The 15,625-nt window shown below is 40.3% G+C and overlaps 1 protein-coding gene across 3 annotated transcripts in view; it reads right to left on the bottom strand.

Annotated features, from left to right (window-relative positions):
• Positions 1–15,625, bottom strand: part of DOCK4 (dedicator of cytokinesis 4) — a 473,136-nt gene that overhangs the window by 32,118 nt on the left and 425,393 nt on the right. For all 3 annotated transcript variants that reach the window (XM_043872328.1, XM_043872326.1, XM_043872327.1), the window contains 5 exons: positions 15,003–15,151; positions 12,698–12,784; positions 10,729–10,833; positions 2,746–2,887; positions 953–1,119 (listed from right to left, as the gene is read on the bottom strand). In XM_043872328.1, coding sequence (XP_043728263.1) covers positions 953–1,119; positions 2,746–2,887; positions 10,729–10,833; positions 12,698–12,784; positions 15,003–15,151 — 650 coding nt within the window. The remainder of the gene's footprint in view (positions 1–952; positions 1,120–2,745; positions 2,888–10,728; positions 10,834–12,697; positions 12,785–15,002; positions 15,152–15,625) is intronic.

The following is a 15,625-nucleotide window of genomic DNA, read 5'->3' as shown; positions in this document are numbered from 1 at the left end:
TGGCTCAGCTGGTAAAGAATCCGCCCGCAATGCTGGAGACCTGGGTTCAATCCCTGGGTTGGGAAGATCCCCTGGAAAAGGGAAAGACTACCCACTCTAGTATTCTGGCCTGGAGAATTCCATGGACTGTATAGTCCATGGGGTAGCAAAGAGTCAGACATGCTGAGCGACTTTCACTTCACTGTGATGAAAGAAGCTAAGCCAAGTCACCCAGGATCCTAGGTTCATTTTACATTTTTTTGCTTGGGGGGAGATACTGGGGATCTGTATGATCTCACTTTGTCACTGTTATCAAGGAAAGGGCAGATTATAATTTATATGTGGAACAATTTCATCCCTTTCCCCCAGTAGGGCTGTGAGAAACCTTGCCCTTTCTGGCTGAGAGAGAACTAGCAAGGCTTATCAGAACTGAGGATGGAAAACTCAACCTATGCAAGAATCTATGGTTGGTCCTCTCGGAAGTCTGAGTTACACATCATTCTATTAAGAAAAAGCAGCAAAAGACAGCACAGTCCCTCTCACTGGGCCAGGAGCCTCCCCAGTGGTTCTATCTCAGAATCACCTGTTCCTTCAGTATCCTTTACTCGTGGCAGTCTCCTATATCTGAGATTAAATACCCGAGGTTCCCACAGTTAGTTCAACATGAACGAATGGAGGACTGAGCTGAACCCTGAGATCTCAAAAACTGGACAGAGGACCACTGCCATTAGAATCATCATAAACTTCGGGGCCTCCTCTGTGACCCAACGAGTCAGAATTTTCAGGCCAAGAAATCTGCTTGGTTAGAAAACACCCCCTGTCACCCTGATACATGGTAGAGTTTAAGAATAATTAGACCACCTTCTAGTTTTATCACCTGACTGTATCTTGAGTAAATATTTAACAAGCATCTTGATAAAAAAAGCTCTCAGTCTATTTGAGGAAACCATGTGTCACAAGAATTGCTCAGTACCTTGAATTCATTCTCTTTATCTTTCGTGCCTTTGTGAAATGGTCTGTCGTAGCGGAATTTCCAGATGTGATTCACTTTATAGAAACTTTTGATGTTGTCTGGGACACCTTCTCTCTGAAGGACCTCCTGGCTTTCTGGGATGGGAGTCACGGCGTATATCTGCAAATCTAGGATTCAAGAGTCAAGGAGGGAACCTGATTTGGCAGACTCTCTGGGGCGTCTGGCTCGACCTGAGCTATGGCAGAAAGAAAAGGATGGCGAACAATCGAGTGTTTCTATTGGGGTAAAGTCAAAACTGCCAAGAAGGTACCAAGAACTCAGTTTATAGCAAATCACTTCTCAAACTATAAGCCTTAAAATAGCTTCACATTGGTCATTCTGACAAAGTATCAGTTTGAAATTTCTATGTCCTGTAAATTCATTTATCATAGATTTTTTTTGGGGGTGGGGGTGGGTTTGAATGGCTTGGATCCTAGGTACTAAGGATTGTATTCATTTTAACCCTTGTTTATGAGGCTCTGATCTTTAGTGCATGTATGGTCCTTTTAAAATGTGTTTGTTTGAAAAATAATGTATAAATACCTATGCAACCAAAGACAGCAACCAGTACTGAGAGTAACTCATATGTTCCCTGTCTCTAGCCTTTGCACATTTGAGGTATCCACTCTCCCAAACCTTGTATTGATAAGCAGAGTGTTTAGTTATAGTTGGTATTTTTGAAAACTATATTAAAGGGGTATTATATTTACTTATACATTTACCATCTTTTCTTCTCATTCAAAGAAAGATAGCAAAATCTTTTCCCTTAAGTAATTGCTTGCTTCTGGTACATTTAAGTTTCTACTTTGGAATGGTATCCATAATTTTCAGGGGGGAATTTCTGATCTTCTTTAAGATTGTCAATTTCAGGAAGAGAGAACAATTCATAAAGGAGTGCTGGGGCGAATTCCCTTTGTCTCTAATGCCTGTGTAATTTCAGTTGAGTTGTTTATGTTTGCACAAATGGGAGTATCAACTACACGACAATTGTTAAATGCTGTCTGGAATGCCATGGCTAAGAGTCCCTGAAAGATATGGGGCTACCTCCTCCTCTTCCCTTTCATTCAGAATAAAAATATTAAGGGAAAAGTGGGTAAGTGATATATGCCAGTAAACATAATGCTATCATTTCCTTGAACTGAAGTAGTTTCTACAGGGTGTGTATGAGTGTGTATGTGAGTGTGTGTGTGTGTGTGCACACACACACGCATGCATGCATGCACACTCAGTTGCGTCTGGCTCTTTGAGACCCCATGGACTGTAACCCAACAGGCTCCTCTGTCCATGGAATTCCTTGGGCAAGAATACTTGAGTGGGTTGCCATTTCCTTCTCCAGGGGATCTTCCCAATTCAGGGATCAAACCAAGCCTCATGCAGTGGCAGGTGGATTCTTTACCAACGAGCCACCTGGGAAGCCCATTTCTACAGGGTATGCCAGAGCAAAATTATTCTAGGGGAAATCCCTAAAAAGGAGCTTTAAAAGCAGGGTTGAGATATAGAAAAGCTGCAACTAAAAGGAAAAAAGAATATTCTTAACAGAATCCTTAAGGGATTTCTTTTCAACTGACATTATGAGAATACCTAGCATAATTCTGTTTGGAAGGAGCTAAGCTAAAATTAAGATGATGAGAAAGAAGGAGAGTGAAACAGGGCTATTGACAAGGGGCCAGTGCCTGAAGCACCTGCACAGAAACACTCTGCAGCCCAAGGCCAGTGGGACCTAGTCAGAATCCGGCCTTTCTAGGCGTGGATACACTGAGCTTCTGCCTGGAAGATGGTCTCGTCGGGCTGGTTGGCATGCTGCATGGCGATGGCGTGGGGGAACTCGTTCAGCATTCTCTGCTGGAAGGCCTCCAGTCTTTCGTAGTCATGCCCTCGACACACAAACTCTTTATTCTGGAGATAAAATCAGAAAAAGAAACATTAGGACTATGTAATTGAGTGCAATCACTACAGAGAGGAGCCAAAATATGCAACACTGGTAGTAACTAAGCATAGGCCCAACATCAATAGAATAGAACCAAAAAAACCACACCAGAACAGTCTAGAGAATTTGTCCGAATATTAAAAATACAGGGCAAAGGTCATAAGCATCACTCTCTATTGCTTCTGGTAAGTTCCACAGCATGCCTCACTTTTCCAGGTTCACCTGCTTGAGGTGAAAAGGGGTGTCTGGTTCTCAGAGCACCAAAGTACAAAACAAAGCAATGGTGTTCCCTCCAAATGTTAGTGAACACATGTTACAGACTATTTTAAAAACTGTATAACAAAGTTAAGTGGGCAAATTCTCAATTTGGAAGAAAGCAAAGTAAGCGCAATCCCTAAAAATACATTTTATGCATCCTTTCTATAAAGGTCACAGAGATTGGCCTTAACCCTTTCACTCCGAGATCCTTCCATGGAGAGGAAGGCCAAGCCGCCTGCATGCCAGCTCTCCGCAGGGCTGCTGCTGCAAGCATCCTGGCCATCCCTGACTCCGCTCAGCGTCCTGTAGCCACGACCTCTGTTAACTGACTGAAGCCAAGATTGGGGACGTTTAAGGTCTTGCTAAATGTTGGACAAATCTTTGTCTGTTTCCGTTTTGTTTTTACAATACATATAAATATTCTGTTAGTTAGGACTCTCTCATTTAGGTAAGAAAGGTGAAGGTTATCCTTGATGGAGGCCACAGAGCTGGCAGGATGGGGACCTTCTCAACAAGTACCTTCATGATCTGGTTATCGATATGGAACAACACTTCCTGACAGTTTCAAGTCAAAGTATTAGTCGCTCAGTCATGTCCTACTCTTTGCGACCCCATGGACCAGAGCCTGCCAGCCTCCTGTATCCATGGAATTCTTCAGGTGAGACTACAGAAATGGGTAGCCATTCCCTTACCAGGGGGTATTCCCGGCCCAGGGATCAAACCCAAATCCAGTGCAGGCGGATTCTTAATGGTCATGAGCCACCAGGGAAGTTTAATGACAGTCTAATGATAATGAAATTATAATTGTTAAGCACAGCCAGCACATACCTTATTTAACCCAAAGAAACTTGAGAGGGTGGCCCACCCCCATTCTGTAGCTGGGAACTGAGGATCAAGATCATTACATACTTTGTCCACATGTATGAGATTTAAGCTCAGGTCTGAGTCCAAGGCCTTAGCTCCCTCTGTTCTGAACATGGCCTGGTACATGGAAAAACTCCTAAGAGCTACGGAGACCAAGAAAGACTGTGGGATAAGATGCCCTGAAGATCTTTAAGGAGTAAAGTGCTTCATGGACTGGGGAGTTAAGGCCCAAAGATCTCAGCAGTTCTCTGCTCTGGGAGGTTTCTGTGATTGCACCAAATGCACAGAGGAAGTACTCTGGGTGAGTACTCTCTCTGAGTGAGAGTACTTCGAGCCTCACTCTGAGTGAGGAAGTCAGAAAGGGGCTCAGGGTTGCAGCTGAGAAAAAGCAGCTGCAGGCAGAGGAACCAACAGAAGTGAGCTCTGAGAACCTGCTACAATGCCCCAAGCCACTCAATAAACCAATAAACCCTTGAGAAACACAAGCTAAGACAGACTCCTTAGGAATCAGGATTGCCCTCCCCATAAATAATCCTATATTTAAAATTTCTTGATTGAAGTCATACCTTCTGATGATGTGTTATTTTATTTTGCTCAAAAGATATTCGACAAGGACCTACTGTATAGCAAAGGGAACTCTACTCACTACTCTGTAATAACCTATATGGGAAGAAAATCTAAAAAAGAATAGATACATGTATCAGTTCAGTTCAGTTGCTCAGTCGTGTCTGACTCTTTGCGACCCCATGGACTGCAGCACACCAGGCCTCCCTGTCCATCATCAACTCCCAGAGTTTACTCAAACTCATGTCCATTGAGTCAGTGATGCCATCCAACCATCTCATCCTCTGTTGTCCCCTTCTCCTCCCGCCTTCAGTCTTACCCATATCAGGGTCTTTTCAAAAGAGTCAGCTCTTTACATAAGGTGGCCAAAGTATTGGAGTTTCAGCTTCAACATCAGTCCTTACAATGAACCCCCAGGACTGATCTTCAGGATTGACTGGTTTGATCTCCTTGCAGTCTAAGGGACTCTCAAGAGTCTCCTCCAACACCACAGTTCAAAAGCATCAATTCTTCAGTGCTCAGCTTTCTTTATAGTCCAACTCGGAGAAAGATTGGCCAAAGAGGCCTTCTGATTGCCAGCTACATCCATACATGACTACTGGAAAAACCATAGCTTTGACTAGACAGGCCTTTGTGGGCAAAGTAACATCTCTGCTTTTTAATACGCTGTCTAGGTTAGCCATAGCTTTTCTTCCAAGGAGCAAGCATCTTTTAATTTCATGGCTGCAGTCACCATCTGCAGTGATTTTGGAGCCCCCAAAAATAAAGTCTGTCACTGTTTCTATTGTTTCCCCAACTATTTTCCATGAAGTGATGGGACCAGATGCCATGATCTTCGTTTTCTGAATGGTGAGTATTAAGTCAACTTTTTGACTCCCCTCTTTCACTTTCATCAAGAGGTTCTTTAGTTCTTTGCTTTTTGCCATAAGGGTGGTGTCAGCTGCATATCTGAGGTTATTGATATTTCTCCTAGCAATCTTGATTCTAGCTTGTCCTTCATCCAGTCCAGCATTTCTCATGATGTACTCTGTATATAAATTAAAAAAACAGGGTGACAATATACAGCTTTGACATACTCCTTTTCCTATTTGGAACCAGTCTGTTGTTCCATGTCCACTTCTAACTGTTGCTTCCTGACCTGCATACAGGTTTCTCAAGAAGCAGGTCAGGTGGTCTGGTATTCCCATCTCTTTCATAATTTTTCACAGTTTATTGTGATCCACACAGTCAAAGGCTTTGGCATAGTCAATAAAGCAGAAGTAGATGTTTTTCTGGAACTCTCGTACTTTTTTTTGATGATCCAGCAGATGTTGGCAATTTGATCTCTGGTTCCTCTGCCTTTTCTAAAACCAACTTGAACATCTGGAAGTTCTCGGTTCATGTATTGCTGAAGCCTGGCTTGAAGAATTTTGAGCATTACTTTACTAGCGTGTGAGATGAGTGCAACTGTGCAGTAGTTTGAGCATTCTTTGGCATTGCCTTTCTTAGGGATTGGAATGAAAACTGACCTTTTCCAGTCCTGTGGCCACTGCTGAGTTTTCCAAATTTGCTGGCATATTGAGTGCAGCACTTTCACAGCATCATCTTTTATTTTATTTATTTATTTTATTGTGGTGGTTTTTGCCATACATTCACATGAACCAGCCATGGGTACACATGTGTTCCCCACTCCGAACCTCCCTCCCACTTCCCTTTTGAAATAGCTCAGCTGGAATTCTATCACCTCCACTAGTTTTGTTCATAGTGATGCTTCTTAAGGTCCACTTGACTTTGCATTCCAGAATGTCTGGCTATAGGTGAGTGATCACACCATTGTGATTATCTGGGTTGTGTAGATCTTTTTTGCATAGTTCTTCTGTGTATTCTAGCCACCTCTTCTTAACATCTTCTGTTTCTGTTAGGCCCATACCATTTCTTTCCTTTATTGTGCCCATCTTTGCATGAAATGTTCCCTTGGTATCTCTAATTTTTTTGAAATATCTCTAGTCTTTCCCATTCCATTGTTTTCCTCTATTTCTTTGCGTTGATCACTGAGGAAGGCTTTCTTATCTCTCCTTGCTATTCTTTGGAACTCTGCATTCAAATGGGTTTATCTTTCCTTTTCTCCTTTGCCTTTCACTTGCTTCTTTTCTCAGCTATTTGTAAGGCCTCCTCAGAGGCCTTTTTGCATTTCTTTTCTTGGGGATGGTCTTGATCACTGCCTCCTGTACAATGTCATGAACCTCCGTCCATAGTTCTTCAGGCACTCTGTGTATCAGATCTAATCCCTTGAATCTATTTCTCACTTCCATTGTATAACCGTAAGGGATTCAATTTAGGTCATACCTGAATGGTCTAGTGGTTTTCCCTACTTTCTTCAATATAAGTCTGAATTTGGCAATAAGGAGTCATGATCTGAGCCACAGATACATGTGTACATGTGACTGCATTGCTTTGCTGTATGCCTGAAACTAACACAACATTGCAAATCAACTATGCTCAGTATAAAATTAAAAAATTTAAATATAATAAATTTGCTTGATAAAATAAGACAATACATATCTTCTTGCATATTACTGAAGTCCCCAAATAAGTACCTGAAAACTGAAACACTTCTAAAGCAATGCTCCTCCATCACAACAGTTTGTAAAATCAGGGGAATGCCTCTAAGTGTAAGGTCATTCAAAGGTAGTAAGAAATCATTTTGGAATAAACATAAATTTGGGGCCTGATATTTGAGTTATGGAGAAATAAAAAGGAGTTAAGCCTTCTTTCCATCAATTATTTTTTAAAACCACAGTTTTGAGATATAGTTCACAAGCCATAAAATTTACCCTTTTCTAGTATGCAATTCGGTTGTTTTTGGTATATTCACGGAGTTGTGCAACTATCAGCATTATGTAATTTCAGATTATTTTCATTACTGCAAAAAGAAATTTGTACCTATTAGCAGTCACTCCCCAACTCCCCCTCCCCTTGGCACCTGGCAGCCACTAATCTGCTTTCGGTTTCCATGGATTTACCTATTCTGTACATTTCATATACATGGAATTACATAACATGTGACCTTTTGTAACTGGCTTCTTTCACTTAACATAATATTATCAAGGTTCACCCATTCTGTAGCATTATCAGTACTTCACTCCTTTCTTATTGCTGAATATCCCGTTGTATAGCTATACCATATTTTGTGTATCCATTCATCAGTGGATGGACATTTGGACTGTTCCTACTTTTAGGCAGTTGTGAATAATGCTGCTGTGAATACTCATGTACATGTCTTTGTGTGGCTCTGGATGCTGGGAAAGATTGAGGGCAAGAGGAGAAGGGGGCAACAGACAGCGAGATGGTTGTATGACATCACTGACTCAACAGACATGAGTTTGAACAAACTTCAGGAGTCGGTGAAGGACAGGGAAGCATAGCATGCTGCAGTCCATGGGGTCACAAACAGTTGGACAGGACTTAGTGACTGAACAACAACAATTTGTTAATAATTACTTTTTAAAATTGTCTTTCTTTAAAAAGGAAATATATACCTATGGGATAAAAAATTCCCAAATAGTATAAGCATACAATAAAAAGTAAGTATCTTTCCCATCCTTGACCTCAGTCATCCTCCTCAGACAAATCACTATTCAAAGATATTTTATGCATTTAAACATGTCAATAAAGAACTCATTTTCCACGAGGGTAAAAAAAAAAGCTAACTCAATTACACAAACATATTAATTTATTTGAGCTTTAAAAATTATCAGGAAATTGATCACACAATGAAAGGAAATTTTTAAAGTTGATATTTGTTTTTAAATCAAAGAACAGACTAGATAGAACCTGATTTCTTAAAACGTCTAGTCCCATGATTCCAAAGGGTGCAGTGCCATTTAGAAACCAATAGAGGGTGACACTTCTCTTTCATTTAAAAGGATATGCCATTTTATTTCTAGAAAAGTTGTTTTCAAAAGAAAGATGATATATTGATCTATTCCAATTGATATATTAACAAAATTCACTTTTTAGCTGATACGTCTTCTAATTTGCCAAATTTACTTTAAAATAATGGCTCCTAAACTACTTCTGACTTTTAAAAATCTTCACACTTTTAATTAACACTAATCACACATACACGATAGAGATCTATGGTACTTTATAATATATTTGTTAGCTGAATTCAGAATTTGATCAGGGCTACAATACAACTTTTATGGGCTGCTTTCTCTATTAAAAATATTAAAAATCATACTGTATGACTCATTTGGCATAAAGACAAATATATCAATAATAACCTAATGTATAATATACACTATTAAATAACAATCTAGTGTATAGTATACACTATGGGATTCCCTAATGGCTCAACAGATAAAGAATCTGTCTGCAATGCAGGAGATGCAGGTTCAATCTCTGGATTGAGAAGATCTCCTGGAGGAGGAAATGGCACCCTACTGCAGTATTTTTGCCTGGAAAATTCCACGGACAGAGGAGTCTGGCAGGCTACAGTCCATGGGGTTGCAAACAGTCAGGCATGACAGTGTGCACTCACACCCATAATATACACTATAATATATATTTTAACATTTTCTTTAACCTGAAAGTTCACTGTTTTCTTCTGATTTTTAAAAGAAAACAGTTTTATGAACCATCTATGAATATTATGGTCCCTAAGCACTGTACCTACTGTGTATAATGGATCAGGTAGCTCTGAGAATGATATGGAAAAAAACAGAATCATTGCATTATTTTGAGCCAAGAGAAGAAGGGGTGGTCTGCAGCATAAGAATCATGTCTTGGCCCTACTGTGGGGTCTCCAGCCCTCTGCGCTGCTCACAGCTCCAGAATGTCCCTCCTTCCCCTCAGAACTTGGACCCAGACCCTGCACTCTGCAGGAAGTGGCTGATGACAGCCCAGGACTAGCGTGTCCACTTTCAAGACACAGTCTTTCAAATTCAGTTAAGTGTTCTGAATTTGCCACTAGTTTTGACTTGGAATGAAGGTTTCCTCTGTCTGCAGGCAGGTCCATCTGCAGAGCCGACAATGTGACATGTCTGTCATGTGGATCCTCCTTAACCGAGCAAAGAGATCTTACTTAGGTCTGCGTGGTACCCAAATACATGGTTATTTCAATCAGTTAGACGACTGATTTGCTATTTGAGCATTTGTTTTATGCGATACTAAGTGACTCTTTGCCTATGGTGTTTAGGTATTTTATACATATATATATATACACACACACACATATATATCTTCATTCTGAAAGGCAGATACATGAATGATTATTAAAGAAGCAATGAAGTCAAATGTTTCTCCTCTCTGTCCTCCTTTAAGTACACCCCCATCCTGTATCTATTCATAGGTACCAACAGCTAAAGGAAGATATTTAAGATTTAAACTTTGTACTGAATTCACTCAATGTTACAAATTATTCCAGACACTCCCCTTAGTTGCTGGAGAAGGTGCATTCTCCTCCTTTCCAATGCTTTTAGGTGAGTATAAATGAGATGTACAAACTGAAGTGTTATGTAAGTTATTTCAGCACATAAGAGACTACTTGGCCAAATGCGAACAGTGGTAAGAATGGAGTCAAATATTTTATTATCTGGTAGGTACTTTAGAAAGTCTCGAAAATTTCCCTTTGTAGAAATAGTTTCTACTAGCAATAAGTTGAATCTCTTTGCTGGGTGGCATTTATCTTTTCAAAGTCAGCTAGGACAAACAATGGTCCTCTGGAGCCTGGAGGCAGAGTTTCCACAAGACGTGAAACTTCGTGTTTTCTGCAGTCTGCGACTCCCAGACCCTATAGCGCCCGCCATTTTTCTCTAGACTAACTCTATGGAAATTGCAGGCTGAACAGAAGTAATGCTACCAATCATACAAGGGAAACAACTGTAATTGCCAAAGATTGCTCATAAAATATAATAAACTTTGAAATGTAGGAAGAAAATTCAACTCATTGTTTGAAATCTTGGGAAATTATTCAAAACAAGGCATTCTATATGAGTATGGGGTTTGCAAACTAAAGTTAAAAGAGAATCTTGTAATGTTATTACCTGCCTTAAAAGGAAAACATGTCGTTCATATTTTAGTTTGCTTGATTGGGATAGCTATATTGGAAGCATGAAAGCAAATTAAGTAGTATATTACTTACTCTTAAGAAAAATGGAAACTTTTTCCCATAAAATCCAACTCTGAAGAACTCTGGTTCAAGACGCTGCTGGTCCATAATTTTGTCATACAAAGAGGCTTCCATCATCTAGCAAAGAACAGGGGGTGTTTTAATCATTTTATCTCATTTTTTAGCTCCACCACTTTATAGAAGAGGATATTTCCTCTATAAAAAAAGGAGAACGTCACTTTCGTTCCATTTGCAGAAAAGAAGGTTGACTCCTTTTCTATGCTTTAAGGCAGAGATCAGCAAACTTACTCTGTAAATGGCCAGACAATAAATATTTCAGACCTTACAAGTCACCTGGTCCCTGTCAAAACTACTCAATTCTGTGAGGTCCACAGGCTGTAGTTTCCTGACCTCTGCTTTAAAGGATCGAGTATATTACTACTTGTTCTCACCAGAGGAAATAATTTCTATGCACGTAGTCTATCAAAATATTTTCTTCATAATAAAAATTAACATGAACTCTTAGAGGCAAAATCTTTCTGGAGAATTCTTGTACTCACCTGAGCATTCAGCTCTCCTAGGTCATGGTAATTCAGGACATCTGGAAGATGTAACCTTGTACAGGTTGAATGGGGATAAACCAACAAACCAAACGGGGCCCATAGTGAAAGTGCTGTGGGAGCTGAAGGCTGTTAACTGTGTCTTTGATGAGGTTGGAAGCATGAAGTACATAAAGATAATGGCTTTCCATTCATGGTATTATCATCCCCAGGGTTTCCAGAGAAAGACTAACATTGCAATTGAAAATATCTCCCCTTTCTCCACCCCCAGTAATAACACCCAAAAGAGCACTTGGCATGAAGTGCAAAGCTTTGGGTTTATAAAAATCTTAGTGACTATGGCACCCAAGAGCCCTCACAGGTAAACATTGTAACCTCGCGTCTGTTCTGGGGACAGGATGCAAAAAGAAGCACAGGGACATTTTTATATGAAACTGCAGTGCCTGCCAAAGCCAGCGTGATGGGCTGAAGTTAAAACAAGGCTTTTCCTCCTTGGTTTTCCTGTTACGAGAAATATCGATGAACTCCTGACATGAAACAGTATGCCCAAAATACAGGGCTGGCTCCTGCCAGAGGAAGAAGTTACTTGTGGTATAAGGGATACTGGGTTGTTAAAGGTTTATGAGTATCATCTCTTATATTGCTACCTTGGAATGAAAAGGTAATATCATCATTTTTTAAAATATATATGTATATGCATATGTATATATAATCTGATGATCCTGTTTAAGAAGCCCTGAAGAGCTTAAATGTAACACGATGATATCACATGTTTGACCTGACAAGAATAAGGATGTGGAGTACCAGAGGGACTTGCTTGAACCTTCAAGAAGAGAAGGTATTGAGTTAGCCAAAGTTCATTTGGGTTTTTGTATGATGTTTCGCAAAAACCCAAGCGAACTTTTTGGCTACCTCAATATAAAAGATTTGGTTTAGGGACACAGAATATTAAACTCCTTGAGCTCTTGGGTACTAAGACCTTGGTTTCAGTTTTAGCAAATAAAAACATATTTCTGAAGCTAAAAAGATTTGATACCTACAGAAGTTAGCCCCCAAATCTTTCAAAATGTGTCAGCTAGCCATTTCTGCTATTTTACTGCACAGATTATGGGACTAAGAATGGAATATTACTGAGATTTGTGTGCAAGTGATAAGCTCTTCCAACAAAAAGTATTAATCCTGTGTTAAATTTTATATTTCAGATGTAGTGTTTAGAATAGATCAACAGCTTACATTTTGCATATTAATCAAAAGCATCACAGAGGTCAACATGCTATTTCTCTGGATAAATAGAGGAGTATGCTTCAGAGGAAAGGTATCTTTCAAAAGCTTTCTACAAGATACATCAAGACGATCACAAAGTTGACTTTCTAGCACCATGTGGGAAAGTTAATCTAAAAAAGGATTCCATAACCTGATTAGGATGCATGCAGGTACCTTACCCTCATCTTGCTCAGGTTTCTGTAATCATAGTAACTTTCATACTGCTCTGCAATCTTCCGGCACAAGATGATGCCGTTCTCCCAACACTGTGGACAAGTGAATGTCATAAATGTTAACAATCTCATGGCATTTACTAATTTCCACCCAGAGGTCAAGAGGGGACCACTCTCAGATGATCAGGTCTTCTTAACCTTTAAAACCTACCCTTAATAGGACCACTGCAATTTTAAGCATGAAAACAGAATGTAATTAACAAGTTCATTATTAAAAATATTTAGAGTTGAAAATGATAACCTACAAGTCATTAACATATGGTGCAAAAACAACATTTCATGGTATCATCTCAAAACTATTATCCTGAAGATGTGGTGTACACACACACATATATATTAGACTATTAGTCGACCATCAAAAAGAATGAAATCATGCCATTTGCAACAACATGGGTGGACCTAAAGACTATCACGCTAAGTGAAATAAGTCAGAGAAAGACAAATACCATATGATATCACTTATGTGGAATCTAAAATACAACACATATCAACACACCTGTGAAACAAAAACATACTCACAGACATGGGAACAGACATGTGGTTGCCAAGCAGGGGTGGGGAAGGAATGGATGGATGGATTGGGAGTTTGGGATTAGCAGATGCAAACTAGTACATATAGGATGAATAAACAACAAGGTCCTATTGTGTGACACAGGGAAATATATCCAACATCCCGTGACAAACCGAAATGGAAAAGAATATGAAAAAGAATATATATATATGTACAGATGAGTCACTTTGCTGTACAGAAGAAATTAACACAACACTGTAACTCACTACACTTCAATAAAATGAAAAAAAAAATAAAGTAATAATTTGTAGGTAAAAAATAAACAAAACGATCATGCTGAAATAACTGCAATTCCACAATGGCCAAGGAGATGAATGAGCAGCCCCTTAGGGCTGGGGTAGGGGGAACTGCCACTGACCCTTAAGGTCCAATTATCCACAGCTGGCTCAGTGGATTCCTTGCTGGCCCAAGTGTACTTGCAAACTGTAAGGGTCTAAGCCAGCTAGTTACTGTCAGCAGAAATGCAAAAATTCTTTGATCTAGCTCAGGTGTCTGCAAATTTTTCCACCAAAGAGTAAATGCTTTAGGTGTTGTGGGCCAAACACCCTTTGTCACAACTGCCATTAAACTACGAAAACATCCGCAGACACACATGAGCTTGGCTGTGTTCCAATAAAACTTTATTGACAACTGAAATATGAATTTCATATAATTTTCACAGGCCAAATACCATTCTTCTTTTGAGTTCTTTTGACCATTTAAAAACGTAAAAGTGATTCTTAGTTTGTGGGTTGAACTGAAACAGGCAGTGAGCTGTTTGACCCGTGGGCCATAGTCTCCAAGTCCTCATAAAGCACAGACTCCTGGGAATGAGCCGAGAGGTTCTGTAACAGCTTATTTTACAGGTGGAAAGTTTACTGTGGGAGGACACAGAGGCATTTCTTTGCTATTAACGCAATGAACAATATGTCAGGGTAGTTAGATAAATAATAGAAGAGGACAGGAAAGAAGCAATTCCCTTGCATCAAATTTTTAGGAGTACCCAATTATGTTTTATAAAAGAATGACAGCCACTGGGTGTATTTTCATTTCCTGTTTAACCTTGGCACTTTGAAAGATATATTTAAATCTAAGACATGTATCACCAAAGCATCCAAGTGTTCAAATCAACTGGGGTCAGATTCACGTGTTTTTTCAAGAGCATTGCAAACCCTTGAAGAGGGAGCAGGTGGCAGGGAGGTGACATGCTGAATTGCTTTATTAGCTCAGGGAGGTTTTCAACACCCCATGGCAACTCTGAGTACATGACGAGATGTCATAAAATTCTGTAAATAAATTTAGTTTCATTTATTTCACCTTAAAAAAAGTGGACTGGGACAGAATACTATGTGCCAGTTTGGGGAGGTAGGGGAGGTGTGATAGGGGTTTTTCAGATAATAAAATGCCTGGATGTTGAAACTTCTAGATGAGGATCTCTCAAGGTGGGGTACAAGTTCATACACACTGGAATTTTCTGGAGTCCTCATTAAAATCGCAGAATCCCCTGGTCCAAGCGAGACCTACTTAATCAGAATTTGCAGGAGTAGAGCCTGGGATCTTAATTTCAGTCAACTCTTGGGAGTCGTTAATGCACTGAAAATTTGAGGGCCCCTGCTTGAAGAGGTGGCCATCAATGAACTAGAAATAAAGGAAATGTGACAGTCACCTTGGGAAGGGACACCGGTGGCTGGGGCCACTTACCTTGCCTCTGTCAAAGTTCTGGATGATGGCGAGGTGCAGGTGCTCCTTGCGCTGCCATTCCGTTTGCATGGGGTAGGTCAGGAACTCCCGGAGGGGCCGGTCAGACCATTCCAGCAGCTCATCATATAACAACAGCGTATATGCAGCCTCTGAAAGACAAGCGGGAAGGTGAGGATCGAGACAGGACCCCAATGCAGCTGGCTCAGGACAAGCTGGATTAAGCACTTTTTTCTGAATTTCACGATACTGAAGAACACATGTCCAGGACATATGCAATGGAAGGTGAATGAATGAGAAGTGCCTCGGGAGATGGAATTACTGGAGACTTGTGTTTGATCTTTTGGTTCTCTTTATCTTCTCTTTCCTTCCCGTCTATGCTTCCCCCTACTGTTCATATGTACTGGCATAATAAAAATGTTTAAGGATAGCTCTGAAGCTGATTCAAAATGTAGGGGAGACACGCTTTCGTTTGCTGCACAGGTTCCCTGGTGAATCCCGTGGCAGGGGACTATGGGCAGTTTCCACAGGGCACGCTATGTTGTTTGTTGTTCAGTCACTCTGCCGTCTTCACCCCTTTGCGACCACATGGACTGCAGCACGCCAGGCTTCCCTGTCCTTCACCA

The sequence above is a fragment of the Cervus elaphus genome, chromosome 18 (genome assembly GCF_910594005.1).
Source record: "Cervus elaphus chromosome 18, mCerEla1.1, whole genome shotgun sequence".
Taxonomy (NCBI): Eukaryota; Metazoa; Chordata; class Mammalia; order Artiodactyla; family Cervidae; genus Cervus; species Cervus elaphus.
The sequence above is the reverse complement of the archived record's forward strand: the minus strand, read 5'-3'. Positions and strand labels throughout refer to the sequence as shown.